This window comes from Hypomesus transpacificus, chromosome 20 (assembly GCF_021917145.1).
Source record: "Hypomesus transpacificus isolate Combined female chromosome 20, fHypTra1, whole genome shotgun sequence".
Taxonomy (NCBI): Eukaryota; Metazoa; Chordata; class Actinopteri; order Osmeriformes; family Osmeridae; genus Hypomesus; species Hypomesus transpacificus.
Window position 1 is genome coordinate 666,695 of NC_061079.1, and position 25,155 is coordinate 691,849.

Here is a 25,155-nt window from a genome sequence, read left to right on the forward strand (position 1 = left end):
TTTATATTTAAATGTTGTGAACATGAAACATTTCTGCTTGAAGAAATCCGCCCCAAGAATACCAGCGATTAGGAGGCAAGGTTAGACCAGAAATGCAACAGTAACATGCAGGGAGGGGAGACTGCATTAAACAATGGTGTAAAATAACAGTACTAAAATAATCTGTTGCGAAATGCCAAACAGAGAGCAAACAGGAAAGGTCAATCTTCACAGCTTCGTACAGTTTAATGATTCAACAACTGACTACATCCCTTCAAAACCAAGACTACTTTAGGTTTTCAAACAGTGACAACTTTTGACATGGGGGAAAAACAAAATCTCAAAGGAAAGAGATCAACACAAGCTTCTGTTAATCCATGACAAGCTGAGCTGAATGCAGAGCTGGCGGAGGCTAGTTCAGGCCTGGTGCTCTCTCCCAGATTGGGTGGCAGCGGTAGTGTGCAGGTGGCAGTGATCCTGAACACATGATTAATGATGCATCCACCCTCTAGTCTGAACAGATTCCTGGGGCTCAGCGTCACACGCTAACGTGAGCCAGGATGGCAGTCAGGAGCCACGTCTGTCTTCCCACTCCAGAACAGGACGTTTCTAAACCGTGCCCACAGCGAGCGGATTTGTGACTTTCTACTTTTGTTCTCTAACCCCTCGATCCAACAACAGCTGTTTTTGTTGTTGTTGTTGCAACTACTAAACAGTCGAATGCTGAATGAACTTTTGAAACCAATTTCAAGAGTGGGAACACGTCCAAAACTGTGTTCTATCCCACAAGCAGAATATGACCCTGAAGGCTTTCACAGAGTCCCCAGTCCCAAACCAATCTTCAAACCAATAAACACTTTCTGCTAAAGGAGTCCTGATCATCTTTAACATGGCGGAATGTGGCCTCTGGCTTTATTGAGGCCACCCTGGCCAGGCTGGGAGCATGTTAGTCCTGATAAACGAGTGTGTGGAGGGGCTGTGAAGGCCAGGGGGAGGGGGGAGCTTCTCTAATTGCGTCTGTAGGCTGGGGGAGGACGTCAGGGGGACAGGGTCAATACTGCCCGCCAGTTCTCAGGGGGAGCAGAGACACAGAGCGTCTGTCCTGGTGAGATTCCCCGGGGCAGAGACACAGAGCGTCTGTCCTGGTGAGATTCCCCGGGAGAGACGGCCAGTGAGGGAGGGGTGAAGAACACACACTGCGTTTGTTTACCAGGCGCTTTCAGCGTACGGAAGGGAGTGGGGTTTTGAACCTGTAGCCTCTGGATCTGCAGTCAAATGCTCTAACCGCTGAGCTAGAAACAATGAGGCTGCTCACGGGGGGAGAGCTAGTGGGAACCCAAGAATCCACCGGGGGGGGGGGGGGGGAGATGGTTGAGAACGTCAGTCAAACACGACCCAGCGATAGCCCCCCCATCGAGAAAGCTAGAGGCTGGGTTGTGAGGGGGGGGAGGAGTGGGATGAAACTGCCAGCTACTCTTTTATCTCTTATCCCCTGTGGACTAGACTCCAGCACTGCTGAGCAGTTCACAGAGGAGGGAGGGATGGATGGAGGGATGGAGGGAGGGATGGAGGGAGGGATGTGATCCATCCGTAGGTGGTCAGAGCAGCTCAGCAGCCGGATGGCGGATCAGACCAGCGACACGCTGACGACTCCAGAGAAGCAGCAGTCATGTAACATCTCTGGGCGTGTGAGGTCAACGCTCTGGCAGCGCTTAGCAGCTCAGTATGACTCATCACAGAGCAGAGGGAGATAACCTTGAGACGTGCCACTGTTCAAATCTCCCCAGGGGGCCAACACTGCTCTGCTACTATCTACAGTCGACTCAGGAATTACTGGCACCTCTGCTAAAGATGTCAAAAAGGGTTATCGAAAAAAGTCCAGTCAGGTTAACAACAAAAAAAGGTCTAATATGAAAGGAAAAAGGCTTCCATTACATTTTGTTCAAAATCATTTCTAGAGGTTTTGCTAAAAAATAATAATTTCATGGTGACATAATTTTCTCCTAATAAATGTACTGTAATTGAAGTTTAGATCCTTCTCATTTTTCCAGTGTGACATTAAGCTAAATAACCAAAAGTTTACGTTTTTATAACCCTTGTTACTCATCCTTACCAGGGTACCAATAACTCCAGAGTTGACTGCATGTGCTGACTCTGAACACGGTGTTCCACTTCAAAGCAGAGAGAGGTATATAGAACATGCAGTTCCTACTTCATCTTCTACCAAGATATGGAGTGGAGAGTCTCACTGCTTTGAAATTCAGCTTCACGTGGCGCTAGAAATGGCCTTCAACAGCATCAACCTGACAAGCATTACTTTAATGGCGCCGGTTTAATCTAGCACGAGTGAAGTGGGCCTGCTGCACGGGGCGGAAAGCGTTCAGTCTGAGATGGATTCTGCTTCTAGAACGAGCCGCACCTTGAGGAGGGAAATAAGGAAATGTGAGAAAGACCAGACGTACCTCGGCACTCTTCTTCATGGCTTCTCTCCTGGCAGCTTTCTCCTTCATCTTCTTCTCCTGCAGAGAAAAGAGAGGACACACTTTAGCATGTTTATCTACGAGGACGTGTTGAGGATGCGTGTTGGTGTTTTAAACTGACACCTGGAAACCTAGACAGGATATGAAGTGTCATCAGATCTCAGTCTGTAAGAGTTGGGGGTGAGCGGTGCGTTCCACCTGGTGTGTTAGTCAGCTTCACTGTCAGTACACTACCCCCTACAGGCCTGGAGAATACACACGGGTCTGTGCTGGGACGATAAGGGAAGGATGAGGGAGGAGAGGAAGGAATATAGGGGGAAGTAGGAAGTGAGGATAAGGGAGTAGGAAGTGAGGGTAAGGGAGTAGGAAATGAGGATAAGGGAGTAGGAAGTGAGGATAAGGAAGTAGGGACACTGCCAATACAGGAGAGGGGGGGGTAGGGGTAGTGTTGGGGGTGGGGGTGAGGACGAAGTATTGAAAGGTGGCAAGGTTTCTGGCAGGAAAACGGAACCAGATCAAAACGAAACGCTGACCTTGCAGAAGCGAGCACAAATTTCAGCTGACCTCCGCTGCAGTCGTTTGGCCCCGACTGCACATTCAGGAGACGACAGCCTGACCGCAGCAAACGACCCAACGACACGACAGACCTTCTTTGCTCGACGTGTGTGTGTGTGTGTGTGTGTGGGGAGGCAGAAGGGCTAATGACATGCAGTGCTAGAGTGCATTAGAAATTGTCAGCAGCTGACTCCTTCCTAATGTTCCTAATGTCTTCTCCAAATGTCGTCCAGTGAAGACCACTGTTTGCATAAAGAAAATAGGCAGAAAACGTCCCAGCTTCCCATCGGGTCGCCTTGCTGGTCGCCTGTGAGGGGCTCAAGGAGGGACCTCATCCCCTCGGAGGATGACAGGACAAGAGGGGTCTGATGCCCTGACTTCTGGGTTTCTAAAGGGCTTTTACACACCACAAGGGCTGTACTAAAACTTAAGTATGGTTACATACTCGAGTCTAACCTTCAAACAGAATGAGAGAGAAAAACAGAGAGACAGACAGATAGAGACAGAGGGGGAGAGAGAGAGAGAGAGAGAGAGGGGAAAAAGACAGACAGAAAGAGAGGAGAGAAAAGACAGAACGTGGAAGTTTGTTTGGAGGAGGAGAGGCAGTAATCTACAGCCAGAGGGCTGTGAGGAGAGAGAGAGCTATGAGGAGAGAAAGAGCTGTGAGGAGAGAGAGAGCTGTGAGGAGAGAGAGAGCTGTGAGGAGAGAGAGGCTGTGAGGAGAGAGAGAGCTGTGAGGAGAGAGAGCTGTGAGGAGAGAGAGCTGTGAGGAGAAAGAGAGAGCTGTGAGGAGAAAGAGAGCTGTGAGGAGGGAGAGAGCTGTGAGGAGAGAGAGCTGTGAGGAGAGAGAGAGCTGTGAGGAGAGAGAGCTGTGAGGAGAGAGAGAGCTGTGAGGAGGGAGAGAGAGCTGTGAGGAGAGAGAGCTGTGAGGAGAGAGAGCTGTGAGGAGAGAGAGAGCTGTGAGGAGAGAGAGCTGTGAGGAGAGAGAGCTGTGAGGAGAGAGAGAGCTGTGAGGAGGGAGAGAGCTGTGAGGAGAGAGAGCTGTGAGGAGAGGGAGAGATGTGAGGAGAGAGAGCTGTGAGGAGAGAGAGCTGTGAGGAGGGAGAGAGCTGTGAGGAGAGAGAGCTGTGAGGAGAGAGCTGTGAGGAGAGAGCTGTGAGGAGAGAGGGGCTGTGAGGAGAGAGATTCGTGAGGAGAGAGAGCTGTGAGGAGAGAGAGCTGTGAGGAGAGAGAGAGCTGTGAGGAGAGAGAGAGCTGTGAGGAGAGAGGAGCTGTGAGGAGAGAGAGCCGTGAGGAGAGAGAGCTGTGAGGAGAGAGAGCTGTGAGGAGAGAGAGAGCTGTGAGGAGAGAGAGAGCTGTGAGGAGAGAGAGAGCTGTGAGGAGAGAGAGCCGTGAGGAGAGAGAGCTGTGAGGAGAGAGCTGTGAGGAGAGAGCTGTGAGGAGAGAGGGGCTGTGAGGAGAGAGAGCTGTGAGGAGAGAGAGCTGTGAGGAGGGAGAGAGCTGTGAGGAGAGAGAGCTGTGAGGAGAGAGAGAGCTGTGAGGAGAGAGGGGCTGTGAGGAGAGAGAGCTGTGAGGAGAGAGAGCTGTGAGAGCATCTAGAAACATCTAGAACCTGCAGGACAGTGGACCCTGAGGACCAGGGTTGAACACTCCTGCTCTACTGTCTCAGGTCCGTGAGATAAACGAGCAGATCCAGTTATGAGGGCTTGAACAATAAGAAGCAAAAAAAAAAAAATCTGTGTAATCACTCTGGCAAGAATGTGAAAACGTGCCCTACGAGCCTAATCATACATCATATCTGTCTGTATGTGTGTGTCTCTTCCAATCAGAGGCAGACGGCAGGCGTGGAGGGTGGTGGTGGGGGGTACTTGCCCTGCCAGCTAGGCAGGAGTGATTCATGTGCTGGTGGGAGCTGCTAATTGATTCCTGGGCGGTGTTCTCCAACAATGCCGGCGACTCGGCGCCAAACAGAAAATTGATTTTTAAGCGTCTGTTTTCCCTCCTTTTCGCGTCGGAGTGTCATTGCAGGCGGTGCTGCTCGGCAACGGTTGTCGAGTGCGACCGATGAACCGGACGAGCCATTAAACGCAACGCCCAAGAGACGTGTGTGTGGGGGGGGGGGGGCAGGGGGCCCCGAGGCACCACCTGATCTGGGGACCCCTCCGCACGGTAGGATGGGCTGACGAGGGCTACGCTGACGCAGGAGCGATGCGGTCGCCATCTTTGACTCGCCCGTAAAAGGAGAAACTGTGTGTCTATAAATCCCGTCGCTGAAGAACAGTGACTTCAGTTATAAGTAACGGTTATTCCGGTTCTAGATTTGGTACATATGTACATATCTATTTATATTGTAATACTTGTATATATACTATCATCAGTGGTTAGAGCATTTGCACTGCAGAGCAAGCAGGTTCAAATGCTCTGTGTGTAACCTGCTCTCGTCTACAGTGCAGAGGACGGCCCTCGCACTGCGCTCTCCTGAAGCACAAGGTTCAGTGTCCTACCTCATCAATATTCAGCTGAACAACACCTGCCACGCCAAAGGCCAATCGTTACATTCTCCAATTAAATTATACCATAATGGCGCCATTAAATCAAAATAGGATGGCAACTAACACGAGAGAAAACAGAATCCATTCGTCAATATTTCTCCACTGGCTAGGAGAGAACTCTCTCTTCAAATAAGGTGAGCCCAGGAAAACCTTTCTGCAGCTATTCCGGGATCTTCTGAGAGAGCAAAAAATAAGAAATCTACTGCAATTTCTCTCTGAAAAATATGACCGGGCGATCGGCATGTCCCACAGGCTGCCTGCAGGTATTCAAGCAGCAGGTCAGACCCAGCTATGTCAGGGATTTTCATTTGGGTTCCTAACTGTGATTTATTGAGTATTATGGCAGTATTTTGTTTGTATATATATATATATATATATATACACACTCTTCCAGATGCTTGGTGCCTAGGGCAACCTGGGGTGAGAGAGAAGGAGACGTGTTCTGTGGGTGAATGTAGCAAGTTGCTGGCCGGGGCAGGTTAGGATGCTGGTCTAAGCAGTGAAGCTGCTGGGTTTAACAATCTGCAGTTGGTTTGTGATCCGTTCGGCATGTTCAAGAGCGTTCCTGTGAGAAAGGGAGGAGGAGGGTAATGGTTCTGGTCATGACGGGGTTGGTAGGGTGGGGGTAAGAACAGCTGCCTAGCCATTTGCCTAGCCTTATTTCAGGGAGAGGTTATTAAATCTAGGAGGCAGGGTCCGTGCTGAAGCTTGTCGAATGCTAGGCAGTCTACTGGTCTGATCTGGTCTACTGGTCTGATCTGGTCTACTGGTCTGATCTGGTCTACTGGTCTGATCTGGTCTACTGGTCTGATCTGGTCTACTGGTCTGATCTGGTCTACTGGTCTGATCTGGTCTACTGGTCTGATCTGGTCTACTGGTCTGATCTGGTCTCCTGGTTTCTGCTCCAGTCAGAACAGCAGCTGCTTACAGTCATTCCAAAGACCCAGCTGGTGTGTACCTCACCTCAATCACTCTCAGCTAATGACCGGAGGGTGTGTGTGTGCGCCTGGGTGTGTAAAAGCGTGTGCATGTGTAGACAAGTGTGTTGTTCGGGGGGGGGGGGGGGGGGGGGGGAGTACGCGAGAGAGAATGACAGCTGGGATATTTTTCATCCCTGATTATTCTACCTGTAACTGACAGTGATCTGGTTTAGCTAGAGAACTCTGCTGTTGGTTTCTAGAACAGCATCCAGTCAGAACCGGTTTTTAAAGATATATATAAATGGGTCATTTTCATGGCTTTATGGGACAGGACAGTTCAAGGTAGACAGGAAAAAGGAAGGAGAGAGAGAGAGGGAGACATGCAGCAAAGGACCCGGGCCGGATTCGAACCCAGGCCTCTTTAATAAAGCTCACCCAGCCCCAGGTTCACTTCAAACATCCTCTTACCCGCTTCTTCTCCTTGACCTTGCGGCTGTACTCCTGCTTGTCGAAGGCCTGGTCCTCCAGACGCAGCCTCTCCCTGGCCTTCTCCACGTCGATCCCAGACTGCTCCTCATCGCCCTCCACCGGCACTGCCGTCCTCTGGAGGGGAGGCCACTGCTGCACCACCTGGGGGCAAGGGGGTGGGAGATGGGTGAGGGGGGAGGGAGATGGGTGAGGGGAGTGGGAGATGGGTGAGGGGGGTGGGAGATGGGTGAGGGGGGTGGGAGATGGGTGAGGGGGGGGGAGATGGGTGAGGGGGGTGGGAGATGGGTGAGGGGGGTGGGAGATGGGTGAGGGGGGTGGAGGAGATCAACATGCGGTCATTAACAACAGGGATATTTCACTTTTCAGAGACACACCACACAAATACAAGTTACAGGCTTGTACGTCCACCCTAACCCTAGGGGTTATGAGATTAGACTCTTAGGTTCAAACAGGTGTGTTTAGAGTTGTAGAGTTTAAAGGATGTTAGATAAACTTCCTACGGGGGGAAAAGCCACTGTTGATATGTGCTGCTTTCAGGTCAATATGTGTCCAAACCTGTCCATCGTCCGTGAAGATGGTTTTGGTGTTGAGCTGGAAGTTTCTCTTCAAGGCCTTCTTGGCATCTTTGAATTTGGTCGTCTCCTCTGTTTTCGTGTTGAGTTTGGTGTCAGTCTCCTAACACACATGAAGAAGAAGGCAGACAGAGAGAGGAGGAACATCTCAGAAACAATGACAGAATCAATCAACTTTGAGAGGGATCTTTTCCCTGAAATAATGCTCAATCTTGGGGCTTTTAACTGAAAAGGCTCAAATCTGGCCCTTGTCCATTTGCGGCAGCAGATTGAAGAACCGTGTGACAAATTTCATTTCCTGTTTCCCATTGTTTTTGGAAGCAACTCTGCTATAAACCACTTCCATTCTCAAATTAAACTGTAAATTCCCATTCTGCTACAGGGTGTGGCAGTGAGTGTTCCAGTATCTCTTCACACCTTTGTCAAAACATCTGTTTTTTTTTTTTACATTCGCATAGGCAAGTCAAGGACTATACATAACATGAAACAATTTGACCTTTCACCTCATAATTTCAACAACAAAGGATAACTCCGAATATGCGTTTGCTGTTGGTTGCCACGAACACTACAACACCAGATTTAACATTCACAACGCAGAGCCAATTCTTTGTTCTTAAAGAGCTGTTTTGCCCAAAATGAACTCAGTTTCCTTGCCGTGGCCAAGAGTAAATGTACATTTCTTGGCACGTACCAGCCAAGCCCTCTCCCGTTAAGAGTAATATAGAGAGCCGTCCTGCCTCAGGTGTTAATAAAACAAACCTCTGGAATATGAGCTGAGATTAACACGCGACGCAGTCTGCTGACTTGGCTCTCGGCGCCAGGCAGAAATACTGCATGGCAGATTCTAACGACAGCGCTCTTCGCCCCAGAACGACCCGGGGCTGCGAGTCGATGCTTCGGTCTCTGGCTCGCGTTCAGGCCTGCTCGTTTTTAACACTGAATTTACGCCTGTGTGCCCGCTTAACCATATATTGACAAATCTGGGGTCAATTGGCAAGGTTATGCATTTCATGGTTCGATAAATGATGCGATTTCTCCCGTGGGAACGCTGATTAACATCGTCAATTAGATTTAACCGATAAGAACATATGAACCGTGAGCGGCCTTCAGAACGTCGGGCCCGGAGAACGACCTCTGGATAGTTTCCACAAATCCTAAAAACAAAAGACTTGTGAATGATCAAATGAGAACGAGCCAGTAGTGGAGGGTGGCTCGCTCACAGATAAAGATGCTGCATTTCAGACCCTAACAGACAGGATACAGCCATTGTTCTCGTCATCTCCATTCGTCTCATGAGTGATTTACCAAAAAATCCATCCAAAATTCCCTTTGTATTCGTGCGTTATTGTTTTGCAGACAAGACGGTATTCAACTATCCAGCAGTAGCGTCATCCATTTCAAGAATTCGATTCAAAGCCGTTTGGAATAGATTAAGGGATGAAATGAATGGTTCTGCGCAACAAAAGGATTGTGGGAAGACAAGCGATGCGAGCAGGAGGCCCTGATATCCGAAGTGTTCTGTTACCGCGGAAATCTCTGCGTTCTGGGGTGTTGTCAAGGTCACTAAAAAACGGAGCAGATCGTCATTAGCAAAAGACACCCACAGGATCTTTCAGTTTCAACTCTGAATCAAACCTGAAGTCATTAGCTATTCTCACAACCTGCCTCCATTTTCTCACATCCCATCTTTCTGAAGCAGATAAACCCCAGGGAAGAGTCACCTCTAGACCTCATTTCCTTAAATCTCCTCGTTTAATAAGTGCTTCACACAGGAGAAACGGAGCACAGAGGATTGTGAATGAAGCGCTGACATTTCTTTGAGCGTGAGGTTATTGCACTGCATTTTTAATGGCGAAATTATGCGCCCCTTGAAAAAATGTATCTCAGGAAAAAAATGATTTGAAAATAAATTCAATATGGGCGTCTTGCAAAAAAGAAATCCCCTCTCTCCGACTAAGATCTTTGCATTTCATTTGATCGTTTATGAAAATGGGGAGAGACGTTTAATCCCAGTTTAAGAGCGCGTCTTTCACCAACTTCCAGCATGAACTCTGGGAGGAGAAATGTCTCAAGTGGTGAGGCTGAGAGGCCGGGCTGGGGCAGGGAGAGGCTGGGGCAGGGAGAGGCTGGGGCAGGGAGAGGCTGGGGCAGGGAGAGGCTGGGCTGGGGTAGGGAGAGGCTGGGGCAGGGAGAGGCTGGGGCAGGAAGAGGCTGGGCTGGGGCAGGGAGAGGCTGGGGCAGGGAGAGGCTGGGCTGGGGCAGGGAGAGGCTGGGGCAGGAAGAGGCTGGGCTGGGGCAGGGAGAGGCTGGGCTGGGGCAGGGAGAGGCTGGGCTGGGGCAGGGAGAGGCTGGGCTGGGGCAGGGAGAGGCAGGGCGAGGCAGGGTGATAGAAAGGGCATCTTGATGGAGCTATGTGACATGCTGCAGTGAAGCACATCTTTTAAAAAGAAATATTTGGGAACGGTTCATTCAAACGCACAACTTCATACATGCGTGCGTGCGCACGCACACACACACAAACTCTTCGCCGCGCTTGAGCTAAAACCAAAGATCTTTGCATTTCATTTGATCGTTTATGAAAATGGGGAGAGACGTTTAATCCCAGTTTAAGAGCGCGTCTTTCACCAACTTCCAGCATGAACTCTGGGAGGAGAAATGTCTCAAGTGGTGAGGCTGAGAGGCCGGGCTGGGGCAGGGAGAGGCTGGGGCAGGGAGAGGCTGGGGCAGGGAGAGGCTGGGGCAGGGAGAGGCTGGGGCAGGGAGAGGCTGGGCTGGGGTAGGGAGAGGCTGGGGCAGGGAGAGGCTGGGGCAGGAAGAGGCTGGGCTGGGGCAGGGAGAGGCTGGGGCAGGGAGAGGCTGGGCTGGGGCAGGGAGAGGCTGGGGCAGGAAGAGGCTGGGCTGGGGCAGGGAGAGGCTGGGGCAGGGAGAGGCTGGGCTGGGGCAGGGAGAGGCTGGGGCAGGGAGAGGCAGGGCGAGGCAGGGTGATAGAAAGGGCATCTTGATGGAGCTATGTGACATGCTGCAGTGAAGCACATCTTTTAAAAAGAAATATTTGGGAACGGTTCATTCAAACGCACAACTTCATACATGCGTGCGTGCGCACGCACACACACACAAACTCTTCGCCGCGCTTGAGCTAAAACCAAAGATTGATTCAAGACATAAACCATAATGATATATGGATGCTTGGAAGACATTCTCATGGCGCTAGGAGAGTAAAAGTTTAGCCTGGCTCATGGATAGGCCTGATTTATGGCTTGTTCTCTGTCTGGACAGCTCCGCTCAGCGAGCATCCCTCTCCCTGTCGCCCTGCTACGTCCTGACAGGAATGGCTCACGGCCAATTAATCGACTGGAGTGGAGATCAGACACTCACCAATCAATGGACCAATCAATCAACCAATCAATGGACTGAACCGAACCAAACACCATTGTTAAGGAGGGGGGGGGGGGGGGGGGACTGGCTGGATGGATCAACAGTACATCTGTTCTTATGATCATTTCTGGCACATAAGCAAAAATATATTTGTTTTCAAACAAGATCTACTGTCCAACTGGTGCCTCACTTTGGATATAAACCAAAAAACTTACTTCACATCAGGTGAGTTTCTGAGTGTGTAAGGAACTCCCTGAGTGTGTAAGGAACTCCCTGAACGTGTCGTACAGAGTCCAGCCGCTGGCTCCATGTAGTCTGAGATACAGGGTGGCGTGATCACGACAATCCTGAGGCTGGAGATCAGCCCTGCCCACTCAGGACACACACAGCCCTGCCCACTCAGGACACACACAGCCCTGCCCACTCAGGACACACACAGCCCTCCTCACTCAGGACACACACAGCCCTCCTCACTCAGGACACACACAGCCCTCCTCACTCAGGACACACACAGCCCTCCTCACTCAGGACACACACAGTCATGCTCACCTGCAGAGAACCAGGGACTTGTGAAACATTTAAGTCTCCTAACCCCTGGAAGGAAACATGGGGCAACAGCAGAGAGGGTTAAAGGGTGATCAGACCAATTATCGTCATGGAAGTTTCTGTGGCAGAGTGTTTTCTGAGAAGGTGTGTGGTGTGACCCGTCTGTTCCTGGAGCTGAGAGGATGACACACCTGCTCACACTAGATTGCTTCGGTCAATCTGGCCACACAAAAGCTGCTTTTCCAAAAGGACAAACGTCTGGGCCGAGAGTGGCGGGGCGTGTGGGACTGTTGCCAATCAAATTACAGTCAGGGTGAGAGAAAGTGTTGTCTCCACCATACCGCGTCCAGCCGGCGCCAGGACAAGCTGCAGGAGGGGGGGGGGGGGCTCGGTGTTCACTGATCGATCCCTTTAAGAAACACCGAACCAATAACTCAACACTTGATTGAGAGGGGGAATAGACGTTATTCGAACCACGATTGCCAACGATATCAATGTTGATGTTCTGGTGATGGGGGAGGAGGGGTGATGGGGGAGGAGGGGTGATGGGGGAGAGGACTTGTGTCTGAGGGAACTGATCTGAACAGACCAGCCGCAGGAACGCAAGTTTGCAGGGTGAAGGAAGTGAAGCAGCCCTCTCTCTCCTCTCCAGTAAAGCAAGGTAACACACTCCACATCAGCACACCTGACCTCTCTCTCCTCCCCTCTCCAGTAAAGCAAGGCAACACTCTCCACTCAGCACCCCTGACCTCTCTCTCCTCTCCAGTAAAGCAAGGCAACACACTCCACATCAGTATCCTGGACACAGCTGAAGACACCACAACTCATTCTCATCTCCCACTGGCTGAGGGGGCCTGATCCATCTGCACCAACACCTCCAAAAGCAGAAAAAAACCTGATAAGGCAACAAAAACCACCGTTCCCATGAAACCATAGTAACGGAGAGACTAGCGGTGTTCCCTGGAGCTGGAGAGAGAGTCGTGTCTGAATCGTGTCCTGTAGCCTCCCACACCTCCACCAGAGACGCGTCGGTGGACGCTTCTGCCGAGAACCGCTTCCTCCAGACACCGTGAGCACATCACTGAGGAGGAGGAGGAGGAGGAGAGAGAAGGTAGGAGAAGGACAGAGAGGAGGAGGAGAGAGAAGGTAGGAGAAGGACAGAGAGGAGGAGGAGAGAGAAGGTAGGAGAAGGACAGAGAGGAGGAGGAGAGAGAAGGTAGGAGAAGGACAGAGAGGAGGAGGAAAGAGAAGGTAGGAGAAGGACAGAGAGGAGGAGGAGAGAGAAGGTAGGAGAAGGACAGAGAGGAGGAGAGAGAAGGTAGGAGAAGGACAGAGAGGAGGAGAGAGAGAGAAGGACAGAGAGGAGGAGAGAAGGTAGGAGAAGAGAGAGGAGGAGAGAGAAGAGAGAGGAGGAGAGAGAAGAGAGAGAGAAGGTAGGAGAAGGACAGAGAGGAGAAGAGAAGGTAGGAGAGAGAAGAGAGAGGAGGAGAGAGAAGAGAGAGGAGGAGAGAGGAGAGAGAGAAGGTAGAAGGACAGAGAGGAGGAGAGAAGGTAGGAGAGAGAAGGTAGGAGAAGAGAGAGGAGGAGAGAGAAGAGAGAGGAGGAGAGAGAAGGTAGGAGAAGGACAGAGAGGAGGAGGAGAGAGAAGGTAGGAGAAGGACAGAGAGGAGGAGGAGAGAGAAGGTAGGAGAAGGACAGAGAGGAGGAGGAGAGAGAAGGTAGGAGAAGGACAGAGAGGAGGAGAGAGAGAGAAGGTAGGAGAAGGACAGAGAGGAGGAGAGAGAGAGAAGGTAGGAGAAGGACAGAGAGGAGGAGAGAGAGAGAAGGTAGGAGAAGGACAGAGAGGAGGAGAGAGAGAGAAGGACAGAGAGGAGGAGAGAAGGTAGGAGAAGAGAGAGGAGGAGAGAGAAGAGAGAGGAGGAGAGAGAAGAGAGAGAGAAGGTAGGAGAAGGACAGAGAGGAGGAGAGAAGGTAGGAGAGAGAAGAGAGAGGAGGAGAGAGAAGAGAGAGAGAAGGTAGAAGGACAGAGAGGAGGAGAGAAGGTAGGAGAGAGAAGGTAGGAGAAGAGAGAGGAGGAGAGAGAAAAGAGAGGAGGAGAGAGAAGGTAGGAGAAGGACAGAGAGGAGGAGAGAAGGTAGGAGAGAGAAGGTAGGAGAAGAGAGAGGAGGAGAGAGAAGAGAGAGGAGGAGAGAGAAGAGAGAGAGAAGGTAGGAGAAGGACAGAGAGGAGGAGGAGAGAGAAGGTAGGAGAAGGACAGAGAGGAGGAGAGAGAGAGAAGGTAGGAGAAGGACAGAGAGGAGGAGAGGAAGGGCCTTGTGCAGCAGGCCATTAAAGCAAAACGTCTCCTGACCTCTTTACAAACTCTCCACCCTCTCCTCTCCAGCCTCTCCTCTACACCATCTCCTCTCTACCCTCTCCACCCTCTCCTCTCCACCCTCAGGCTCGTTTCTCCACAGGATGACCAGGATGGGTTATTTCCTGCTTCACATGGGATCTAGCCCAATTTGTTTGCCCCGAGGTGCTGCAACGCTAAATATAACCAGGAAGTGGTTCGAGGAGACCTATTTCTCTTGCTTTACTTCGTCTGACTCCCCCCCCCCCCCCCCACAGACGTGGGCACCGAGTTCAATCACTGACGCACACAATTGTGCTCCTGATACATTTCTCCTCTTCTGACCGACATAGAAAGCAGACACTGGAGGCTGGAGGTTTGAAAACTGTTTTAAAGTTTCAACGGCAGGCAGGTCTGCGTTTATACACCGCAAGGCCCAATAGGCAGATTTGTCTTAGTGATTGTAGTAATAATAATCTAAGAGAAGACCTTGGTGCCAGCTCCTGACTGAACCAGATGGACCCAGGTGAGCAGCCTGAACCAGATGGACCCAGGTGATCTGACTACACGTGAGGGTGGGCAGGACAGGGCAGTTTCAACAGTCTTACCTCATCACTCTGGTCTTCCTCCTCCAAACTGAAGACATCTTTCCTCTTCACCATCAGCAGGTCCAAGTCTCTCAAATCTTCATCTTCCTCGGCACCAAAGAGCCCCTTAGGTCTTTTCTCCTCTTCATCATCATCCTCCTCCTCTTCCTCCTCCTCCTCCTCACTGTCTGAGGTTCTGCAGTCTGGAACACTAGGACCATCTCCTAAGAGCTTGGCCCTGAAGCTCTTCAGGTCCTCCTCCTCTCCCTCCTCCTCCTCCACCCCAGCCTGCCTGGTGCGCCTCTGTTTCTGGGCTGTGGTGAGGAAGCGAACCCTGGGGGCCATGGCCAGACCCAGGGACCTGTTCAGGAACACCCGAGACCTCGGTCAGGACACGACACACTTCAGCAACACGTGATCATCTCTGCCTACCTGCCTCCCCCCCTCCTCCTCCCCTCCTCCCCCCCCCCTCCTCCCCCCCAGTGTACTTACACGGCGTACTCCTGGAGTGGGAGCTGGAACACATCAAACACCTCCTTGTTCTTCATGAGGTAGACGGAGCGAAGGTAGGAGACAAAACACTGAGGAGAAAGGAGAGTCAACACTACAACTGTTAGATGTGGAGAGAGAGAGGGCAGACAGAGAGAGGGCAGAAGAGAGAGAGAGAGAGAGAATGGCAGAGGGAAGGAGAGAGGGATCTCAGACGTTTGTGATGAGGGAGAATAAAAAACATTGTTTTGTAGGAACAAAACATCTACATTTATATCCGACCCTCCACCTCCCCCTCCACCTCCCCCACCGTAAAAATGGTCTGATCTGGTCAAATAAAGAAAGACCTCCTGCTATGAGACGTTTTCGTTCCGTGTTTCAGGCCAGGAACCAAAAGGTTGAATTTGAGAAGCCCATCCTTTCAAAAGAACATATATTTGTAATAGCCAATCGAGGGAATTCCTGTCATGAATCATTCAGCAGGTACTCTTGTCAGACTCATCACTGATCACACTTCTACATTTAGTTATTTCAATTCTTTCATATTTCTGAGTTGAGACACAAACCCTTTGAGCTCTCTCCTTCTGCTCTTTCTCCTGGGCGAGGAAAGCCTCCAGCTTCTGCTGCACGTTCTGAAGCTTCTCCGGGTTCACCCTGAGGACAGAAGAAGAAGAACCTGACATCCTGAAACCAGAGAAGAAGAACGAGAACAAGGAGGAACGCTTCCAGCTTGTACTGGACGCTCTGAAGCTTCTCTGGGTTCACCCTGAGGATAGAAGAAGAACAGCCTGAATCCAGAGAAGAAGAACCAGAACCAGAACAATGTCTTCATTTAGCAGAAGCTTTGACTCAGAGAGAAATACGGGGGGCGGCTTTGAACCCGTGATCTCTTGATGTGCAGTCATGATGTAACCACACCTCTGAGCCGTTCCCCCGGAACGAAAGGCAGGCCTTCATTTCTTCATCTTATGAATGATTTATTTCAAATGTGTTTCTTATTTTCTAGGCTAAAGATGCATAAAATAACCATAAAAAGCTACAATAAGTGGATATTATCTTGTTAATAGCTGGAGATCATGGGAGACAGCAGGCTTTTCAACTCTGAATCTCAGCTGCTACAATCAGAGACTGTGATCTTAATCGCTGTTGAATGTTTCTTGATATTGAAATGAGCTGAGTCAGACCCCCTGACAACATGATTTTTCTTTCTTTCTTTGGTTCGCTGTAAATCTGAGGTCGAAGCTCGACCAATCAGGAAAGAAGACCAGACCCAGGAGGTTAATTGGGTGGCGCCCGGTATCATCCAACTCAGAGGATTCATTTGGCTTTCATTAGATTTCAAACAACATTGGGCTAACCCCTCTATCTAACAGTAATTAGCAGGCTAATCTAAACACACCATTTGTAAGAACTCCCCCCCCCATCCCCCCCTTTGATCTGTCCACCTAAAAGAAGAAGCTGCTAAACTGTCACCCTGATGTGAAACAGCCCAGCTCCCTCCCTGGAGATGAGGAGGGGGGGGGGGGCGGGGGACAGGGGGGCAGAGCCAGACTGGATCTCTCTGTAACTACAGACCAGTCCTGGTCTGCTGTTGGCTGGTACTACAGACAAGTCCTGGTCTGCTGTTAGCTGGTACTACAGACCAGTCCTGGTCTCCTGTTAGCTGGTACTACAGACCAGTCCTGGTCTCCTGTTAGCTGGTACTACAGACCAGTCCTGGTCTCCTGTTAACTGGTACTACAGACCAGTCCTGGTCTCCTGTTAACTGGTACTACAGACCAGTCCTGGTCTCCTGTTAACTGGTACTACAGACCAGTCCTGGTCTGCTGTTGTAGCTCCCAGGAGGAAGATGACAGCTGCAAGTTTGTTGATGGTTTTACCATGAAGGCTTTCTCTACGTTCTACAACACAGGCTCTCTCTCTCTCTCTCTCTCTCACACACACACACACAGAGAGGGGATCCATCCATCCTGAACGTCCCCTAGCCTCATCACCATTCTCCTCACGCCGTCTTCCTCCGCCAGGCGGACACACACACACACACACACCTCAGCCTGCTGCTGAAACCTGGTAGGCCAAGCCAGACTCTCTCTCTCTCTCTCTCTCTCTCTCTCTCTCTCTCTCTCTCTCTCTCTCTCACACACCAGTGAATGAATATTAGAAGTACTTAAGTTAACCTCCACCGCCAAGAAATAGACAGGGAGGCTGAGTGACACTTGAGGACGTAACCGTGCTGTTGTGAGGACGTAACCTTGGTAACCGTGCTGTTGTGAGGACGTAACCTTGGTAACCGTGCTGTGGTGAGGACGTAACCTTGGTAACCTTGCTGTGGTGAGGACGTAACCTTGGTAACCGTGCTGTTGTGAGGACGCAACCTTGGTAACCGTGCTGTTGTGAGGACGTCCTCCCCTCTCCTCCAACTCAACGTCCTCCACGGCTGACAGACCAACCGTCCCCACAGTCGCTGGTTGTCTAGACGACCGTGGGGACAGAGAGCGTGTGAGGCATGCTTGAGAAGACGATGAGCTGTGTGGAGGGGTGTGTGGGGGGGTGTGTGGAGGGGTGTGTGGAGGGGGTGTGTGGAGGGGGTGTGTGGAGGGGTGTGTGGAGGGGTGTGTGTGGAAGGGGGTGGCATGTATGTGTGGGGGTAGCTTTATGTTAACGAGTGCGCCCGTTACTGCAATATCATCATCTGCAGAGCACCGAGTCTGACCTTGGTGTGAGGGTATGTGTGTGTGGATCATCCAGAGACCAGTGCTTATCAGTATTTAGCCAAAGGGGCTCCTGGCTGGAGGCTGGTCTCCACTGTGACACAAGGTGCCAGCTACCCTACTTAGTCCCGCACTGAGAGGCTGCCCCCAGCCAATATTACAACCCAGAATATAGATATACAATTTAAAACGTCTTCACATGTAATTCTGTAGTCCCGTTGTGTGTTTAAGCCTTGGTAAACAGTCAGGTGACACATCGAAATGGTCAGTGCGTAACCCAACCCAATCACAGGTCCACTCAGGTAAACAAGTTGATCTGGCGTAGCACAGTTACCCAGGTGTGTGTCAGAAGGTGATGTGAGGATGTTTCTCTGGGTGTTGTCATGGTGATGCGTGATGGAGCCGCCTGGCAGTGAAGCCACCCTCACTGCACTTTCTGTGGCAGTGGCATTATGGGTAGCGCAGTCTTACTAGCCCCCAACCCCCCTACCTGTCAGGTTGAACTAACGATTTGACACTACAGCTACTGAGGTGACCATGGTGCATTAATACCGACTGAGGCATTATGGGTAGCGTAGTCCTTTGTGGTGCAGGGGTACTGACTGTATTTTGTTGATGGGAACCTTTTTCTCCTGCAGCTGGGCCAGCATGGCCTTCTCTTCCGAGGGCAGCAACATCAGCAGAGCCTCTCCTCCCTCCTTGTACCTGTCAGGAGACACGGGAGCAGGTTGGAAGGAGGCGACCAATCAGGGAGGAGGAGGGGAGGGAGAGGGAGGGAGGGAGGAGAGGAGGGAGGGAAGGAGAGAGGAGAGAAGGGAGGACAAGCACAGAACAAGATGGAGGGAGACAGACAGATGGAGGGAAAGTAGGAGAACTACTCAAAATAAAGAACCTGATGTAAAAGATGACAGGAGGATGCAGGGAGAGGGAGGAGGAGGGGAGGTAACTAAATCAGCCTGTAGCTAGTTCTGTAACTAAGACAGATGGAGACCAGATACAGATGAGATAAGAGGAATGGAGAGAGAGAGACAGAGAGAGAGAGAGAGAGAGAGAGAGAGAGAGAGAGAGGACAAACAAGTGAGGCAGAGTGAGAGGAGAGAGGAGGGCAGGGAGAGAGATACAACAGACAGAGAGGCAAAGACAGATTGATAGCCTGATGTGGAGATGGACTGGAAGAGTCACAAATGGAAGAGAAGGAGAAAGAGAGGATCACCGCTCCATTCCTCCTGCTCATACTCAGGAGGAGGAGGAGAGGAGGACAGAGTGAGGCAGTGAGGCAGAGTGAGGTAGAGAGGCAGAGTGAGGTAGAGAGGCAGAGTGAGGCAGTGAGGCAGAGTGAGGCAGTGAGTCAGAGTGAGGCAGTGAGGCAGAGTGAGGTAGAGAGGCAGAGTGAGGCAGTGAGGCAGAGAGGCAGAGTGAGGTACAGAGGCAGAGTGAGGCAGTGAGGCAGAGTGAGGCAGAGTGAGGTAGAGAGGCAGAGTGAGGTAGAGAGGCAGAGTGAGGCAGAGTGAGGTAGAGAGGCAGAGTGAGGTAGAGAGGCAGAGTGAGGCAGTGAGGCAGAGAGGCAGAGTGAGGTAGAGAGGCAGAGTGAGGCAGAGAGGCAGAGTGAGGTAGAGAGGCAGAGTGAGGCAGTGAGGCAGAGTGAGGTAGAGAGGCAGAGTGAGGTAGAGAGGCAGAGTGAGGCAGTGAGGCAGAGAGGCAGAGTGAGGTAGAGGCAGAGTGAGGTAGAGAGGCAGAGTGAAGTAGAGAGGCAGAGTGAGGTAGAGAGGCAGCGTGAGGCAGTGAGGCAGAGTGAGGTAGAGAGGCAGAGTGAGGTAGAGAGGCAGAGTGAGGTAGAAAGGCAGAGTGAGGCAGTGAGGTAGAGAGGCAGAGTGAGGTAGAGAGGCAGAGTGAGGTAGAGAGGCAGAGTGAGGTAGAGAGGCAGAGTGAGGCCCACAGGAGACAGGAGTGTGTTAGGAGCTGTCTGACACCAGCAGCTGCTGTACTTTCAGCAACCAACACCTGACACTTTCCCCCTACCCCTCCCTCCCTCTCTCTCTCCCCCTCTCTCTCCCCCTCTCCCTCTCTCTCAAAGATACATTTTGGAACACCAGCCAGAATGAATACTTGGCTTTAGATTCCCTCCCAGTCCCCCAGTCCCCCTCCTCTTCCTCTCTCTCTCCTCTGGTAGCTCTAGCTCAGTCCCCCTCTCCTCCTCCTCCCTCTCTCTCTCTCCTCTGGTAGCTCTAGCTCAGTCCCCCTCTCCTCCTCCTCCCTCTCTCTCTCTCCTCTGGTAGCTCTAGCTCATGGATGCCAGCTTCCTCAGAGAGCAGCATATTGGCCAGGCTTCACACTAATACAAATGGCAGATAATATGCTTTGGGAAAGAGAGAGAGTCTGCTGTGCAATCCTGTTGGAGAGAGAGGGAGAGAGGGAGGGAGAGAGAGGAGGGGGAGAGAGAGGGAGGGGTCGAGAGGGAGGACGAGAGGGAGGACGAGTGAATGGGAGGGAGAGGGAAAGTGTGCTGTACAATCCTATTAGAGGTAAAGAGGAGGAGAGGGAGGGAGGGAGGGAGAAGGAGAGAGAGAGAAAGAGAGAGAGGGGGGTGAGAGAGGGTGGTGCAATCCTGTTAGAGAGGCGTGACACATGATGTCAGGGAACTTAAGAGATGGGGAGTCAGGGGGAGCTGGCCCTGCTGGGGTGGTTTCTCACACTAACACACTGGACACTGACAGCTGGACACGGCTACTGGCAGAAAGAGGCACAACACTGCTATTTGTTGGTACATTTGACTGAGGCACAGTTCAACTTTCCCCTTTTAACCCTCTCTCTTCCCTCCCACTCCCCCTCTCTCCTTCTCTCCCTCCACACAAGCACACAAACCCTCTCTCACACCCACTCTCAAACAGTACGATTCTCTCCATCTCTCTCTCCTCTCATCTGCATCACTCCCAAGGGATACTCCGTATCACAATGCCTGATTATAAGAACTCACACACCACTCCACTCCACTCCACACACACACACGTACGTCAGCACTGCAGCTCAGCAAACAGTCATTCGTGGAGGAGATACCTCCCCCCTCTAGTGCTCCCGGAGCAGCAAACAGCCCACGGCCAACAGACCAGGGTGTCCTTCCTCCTCCTCCTCACCACGTACAACACTAACCCTGGAGCTTGTCTACCTCACCGCCAGCCTCTGCTTTAGGGTCAGTGTTTTCTGGATATCATGGTATTTAACTGGGTGTGCTGTTTGTCTCTTTTCCTTAAGCAGATACAGCTGGCGTTAATAAGGAGCTCATCTGCTCTCCTCTTCTGAGGATCTGGCTTCCATCTCCAGGACAGCACTGTACTGCCCTCTAGTGGACAAGAGAGAGAGAGAGGGGGAAGAGAGAGAGAGAGAGAGAGAGAGAGAGAGAGAGAGAGAGAGAGAGAGAGGGGGAAGGAGAGAAAGGGAGAGGGGGGAGAGAGAGAGGGTGAGGGAGGGAGAGAGAGAGGGCGAGAGAGAGAGAGGGGGAGGGAGAGACAGAGAGGGGGAGAGAGAGAGAGAGGGGGGGAGAGAGAGAGAGAGAGAGAGAGAGAGAGAGAGAGAGAGAGAGAGAGAGAGAGAGAGAGGGGGAAGGAGAGAAATGGAGAGGGGGGGGAGAGAGAGAGGGTGAGGGAGGGAGAGAGAGAGGGGGAGAGAGAGGGAGAGAGAGAGAGAGGGGGAGAGAGAGAGAGGGGGAGAGAGAGAGGGGGGGGGAGGGAGAGAGAGAGAGAGATGGGGGGAGAGATAGAGAGAGAGGGGGGGGGGGGGGGGGGGGAGAGTGTTCTGGGTCAGCTCACCTGGCCGTCCGGCCTACTCTGTGGATGTAGGTGTTGGCGTCTTCGGGACAGTCGTACTGAAGGACCCAGTTTACCGCAGGGAAGTCTGTCAACAAACAGCCATAGAGTGAGAGCTGGTATCCTGTTCATCCTCACAGCTTGTTAACAAGCAGCAGGTCAGGGTCGTACCCAGGCCCCTGGCGGCGATGTCGGTGGCGAACAGGACGGCGTTCTTCTTCCTGATGAAGTCGTTGTAGACCTCCACCCTCTTCATCTGCTGCTGTTTCCCATGCAGGGCCAGGATGGGCAGGCCAGGACGCAGCCGGCAGAACACCCGGAACAGGTACTGGACCTGAGGAAGAGGGGGGAGAGAGAGGTTCAACCTCAATGGGCTCTAGCTTTCGTCCCTGCTGGCTTGGTACATGGTGTGGTACATCATGACTCCGTCATGAAGGGGACTGTTTAGGAGGAGAAACCCAATGCACCTCTTTACAGCAGGAGAAGAAGATGATGATCTTCTTCTGCAGGTGGCTCCTGATGAAGGAGAACAGCACGTTGACCTTCTGGTGCAACTGACACACCACGTAGTTCTGCTCCAGAGTGGCCGGAGTGCTGGGGGGCACACAGGTCACACACACAGGTCACACACACACACACACACTCAGAAGACTGAAACCTGCCCTTGAAAAAATGTTGCAGGTGCTACAGTTGTTATGGAACACCCTTAGTAGGAAACAGCCTACACTATGTTACAATCCATTGCTAGAAATTCTGTCCAGTCAAGAAACTGATTTTGTTCGAATGAAAAGACCTTAACCGTGCTTGTGTGTGTGATTCAGCAAAAACATTATTAAAGTCGATTAGGCAAGCAAAAACAACAAAAAAGGTTCTGAAATGCTGATATTATATTATCTAAGAGTATTTTGGGGAATTTTGAGACGTCCCTCTTCTCTCTTCTCCTTCCCCCTCCCCTCTTCTCTCTCTACTCCTCTCCTCTTCCCTTTCTCTCCCCCCCTCCCTCTCTCCCCCCTCCCTCCCTCTCTCCCCCTTCCCCCCTCCCTCTCTCCCCCCTCTTCTCCACTGCCGCAGTGTAGCCACGCTCATGTTGTTGACAGATGAGCAGAGTTGGGAATCAAGGAAGTTGAAGCTCTGAAAGCAGCATCAACAAACAAACCACCTGGATCAGCAGATGTTTTTAAAAGGGATGATTCATCTAAATACATGTGCTTTATCAACCTTTATTAAGTCGTTTGTGCACGCACGTTTTACTGTGCTACCTCAGAAATTTGCTATGTTCATCTGTTCAAAAATGATGATTCATAATAGTAAAGTGTGTTAGAGGTGGGTTAAGTGAAGTCAGCACATTGAATCAGCATCAGGATAAAGGTGGAGTTACCCACAGCTAAAGCAAGTTAGCCAGTGGTGCAATCTGCCGTCTGGGAATATCCCAGCATGCACTGCATGGCTGAATACCATCTGGATATGGAGGTGCGACCCGTTAATCGGAAGTTAAACGCTCTAACCACTAAGCTGTCATCATGATCCACACGCTCCTCCCCGGGTTCCCTCACCTGAACTTGGCCTTCTCGTGGACCCAGACGTACTGGGGGTCCCGGAGGCTGAGCCGGGCCAGCTCTCTGACGGACGTGGTCTGTGTGGCGGAGAACAGCAGAGTCTGTCGGGTCCTGGGGAGGTTCTCCACGATGGCGTTTATGGAGTCAGCAAAGCCCATGTCCAGGATACGATCTGCCTCGTCGAGGACTGGAGGAGGACGATGGAGGAGGAAGGGAAGTGTGTTAGGTGAATGTGTGGAAACAAGTTCATTCTAACTATAAAATCAGACCTAGCACCTTTGGCCCTGCCAGAAGAGGTGTACCAGGGGGTTAGGGTTAGCAGGGTTACCAGGGGGGTGCAGCAGGGGAGAGCAGCAAGTACCTAGCATGTGGAGGTCAGAGGAGGGGAAGGTACCTAGCATGTGGAGGTCAGAGGAGGGGAAGGTACCTAGCATGTAGAGGTCAGAGGAGGGGAGGGTACCTAGCATGTAGAGGTCAGAGGAGGGGAAGGTACCTAGCATGTGGAGGTCAGAGGAGTGGAAGGTACCTAGCATGTGGAGGTCAGAGGAGTGGAAAGCGGCCGTCTCATCCATGTGCTGCAGCAGACGTCCAGGAGTACAGATGATGATGTTGGTGCGATGGATCCTCTCCGACTCCTGCTTCAGGTCCTGAAACCACCGCAGACATGATACCCTCACACTAATCACCTGTGTGTGTGGTTCTTCTTCCGTGGAAGTTTGTTTATTCATGTTACAGTGAAAGGAAAGCCACCAGGTTACACCTGGGACGTTCAGGTAACACACAACCTCCTCTCCTTCACAGCTCACACAAAAATATCTTAATTTACAGCCACGGCACATTTTCTACAGTCTGTTACGACGCTCGTTCCAGTACCTTTCCACCGATGACGAGCCCGGCAGAGAACTCGTGGTTCTTCCCCACCTTGCGGAGCACCTCAAACGTCTGGTAGGCCAGCTCTCTGGTGGGGGAGATGATCAGAGCCCCCAGCCCGTCCACGGCCGTCCACTGGTGACGATACAAACACTCCAGCACCTGAACGGTCAACGTCAGCACACTTAGCGAGCGCTTGGAGGTTTTTATTTATGATATGAAGTGGAATTCACTGTACTGTACTATAAACCTTTACTTGAAATGTAGTTGTTGCACTGTAGTTGAGATCTTTTTTCTTTTTTTCTTTCATTGAGCCTGATCCTACACTAGGGACCCGGTATAACCAACTAAAATATGACGTAGGAGACTTATGAAACACTATGCCTAAAACCACCCTACCGAAAGGTTCAAATGGCTCTAATTCATCAGATGACATAACTTCACACAGCTTTAGAGGTCGTTTTAATGCTTAAACGTGTTTCGCTCACTGGAATGATGAACGCCAAAGTCTTCCCAGAACCCGTTTTTGCAGCACCCAGGACATCTTTTCCTTGCAGGGCAAAACCGATGGTCTGCCGCTGGATTTCTGTGGGCTGTCGGTACTGAGCTTCCATCAGACCTGGGGGATAAACAACTCTGAATGTTGATAACCGTCAGCCGAACAGTAGCCTACTACAAGGTTGCGTTGACGGTGCAGATCAACTGACACGGACCATCAGGTATAGGTGAGGCATGATAGGATGACAGGAGTTTACCTCTGAGTGTGTTCTTGGAGATAGGGAAGTCTGAAAACTTAATCGCATCTTTGGCATTTATCTAGATGACAAAAACAAAGATGTCACTAGTATTATTATCAGTTCAATTAGGCTGGTGGGATATTGTGATACAGGAGCAGTCAAAAGCAGTTCAGTCCAGGTCTATGTTAAGTCAGCTAGTTATCAAGCTCTGCATAATAAACCACGACCGCTTACCTCATTATATTTCTTCACTAGTCTCTGGATATTGTCTCTTTCCACCTGCCATTCCGGCTTCCTTTTCTGTTTCTTCTCCTGTTTGACTCGTGTTTTCGTTTTGTTGTATTTTTTCTTCCATAGCTCGAAATTTTTTACAGGATCACTGGTGTCGTTTTTCTTTGACGGGTTTTTCTTCTTAGAAGATGCACCGGGGCGTTTGCCTTTCTCCATAGTTAAAATAAAGTATACTTTACGGATAAAAAACACAGAAATGCTTGATACTACCACAAATGTTTGAATATTTCAGCTGCACAGCGTGGACATCCGAGTGACTTCGACATGCATCTGGTCGCTCAAATTTGACGTCATAGAATGCCGGAAACAGACTT

At 51.1% G+C, this 25,155-nt stretch overlaps 1 protein-coding gene across 6 annotated transcripts in view; it reads right to left on the bottom strand.

Moving 5' to 3' along the window:
• Nucleotides 1-25,124, bottom strand: part of ddx10 (DEAD (Asp-Glu-Ala-Asp) box polypeptide 10) — a 36,694-nt gene extending 11,570 nt beyond the window's left edge. For all 6 annotated transcript variants that reach the window (XM_047043151.1, XM_047043146.1, XM_047043149.1 and 3 more), the window contains exons 1-16: nucleotides 24,785-25,124; nucleotides 24,569-24,629; nucleotides 24,302-24,432; nucleotides 23,817-23,975; nucleotides 23,470-23,590; nucleotides 22,941-23,130; nucleotides 21,855-21,981; nucleotides 21,559-21,721; nucleotides 21,391-21,475; nucleotides 18,191-18,292; nucleotides 15,443-15,530; nucleotides 14,880-14,968; nucleotides 14,409-14,748; nucleotides 7,531-7,650; nucleotides 6,955-7,116; nucleotides 2,442-2,498 (exon numbers count right to left, since the gene is read on the bottom strand). In XM_047043151.1, coding sequence (XP_046899107.1) covers nucleotides 2,442-2,498; nucleotides 6,955-7,116; nucleotides 7,531-7,650; nucleotides 14,409-14,748; nucleotides 14,880-14,968; nucleotides 15,443-15,530; nucleotides 18,191-18,292; nucleotides 21,391-21,475; nucleotides 21,559-21,721; nucleotides 21,855-21,981; nucleotides 22,941-23,130; nucleotides 23,470-23,590; nucleotides 23,817-23,975; nucleotides 24,302-24,432; nucleotides 24,569-24,629; nucleotides 24,785-24,997 — 2,208 coding nt within the window. In that variant the 5' untranslated portion in view covers nucleotides 24,998-25,124. The remainder of the gene's footprint in view (nucleotides 1-2,441; nucleotides 2,499-6,954; nucleotides 7,117-7,530; nucleotides 7,651-14,408; nucleotides 14,749-14,879; nucleotides 14,969-15,442; nucleotides 15,531-18,190; nucleotides 18,293-21,390; nucleotides 21,476-21,558; nucleotides 21,722-21,854; nucleotides 21,982-22,940; nucleotides 23,131-23,469; nucleotides 23,591-23,816; nucleotides 23,976-24,301; nucleotides 24,433-24,568; nucleotides 24,630-24,784) is intronic.
• Nucleotides 25,125-25,155: the final 31 nt, after the last annotated feature.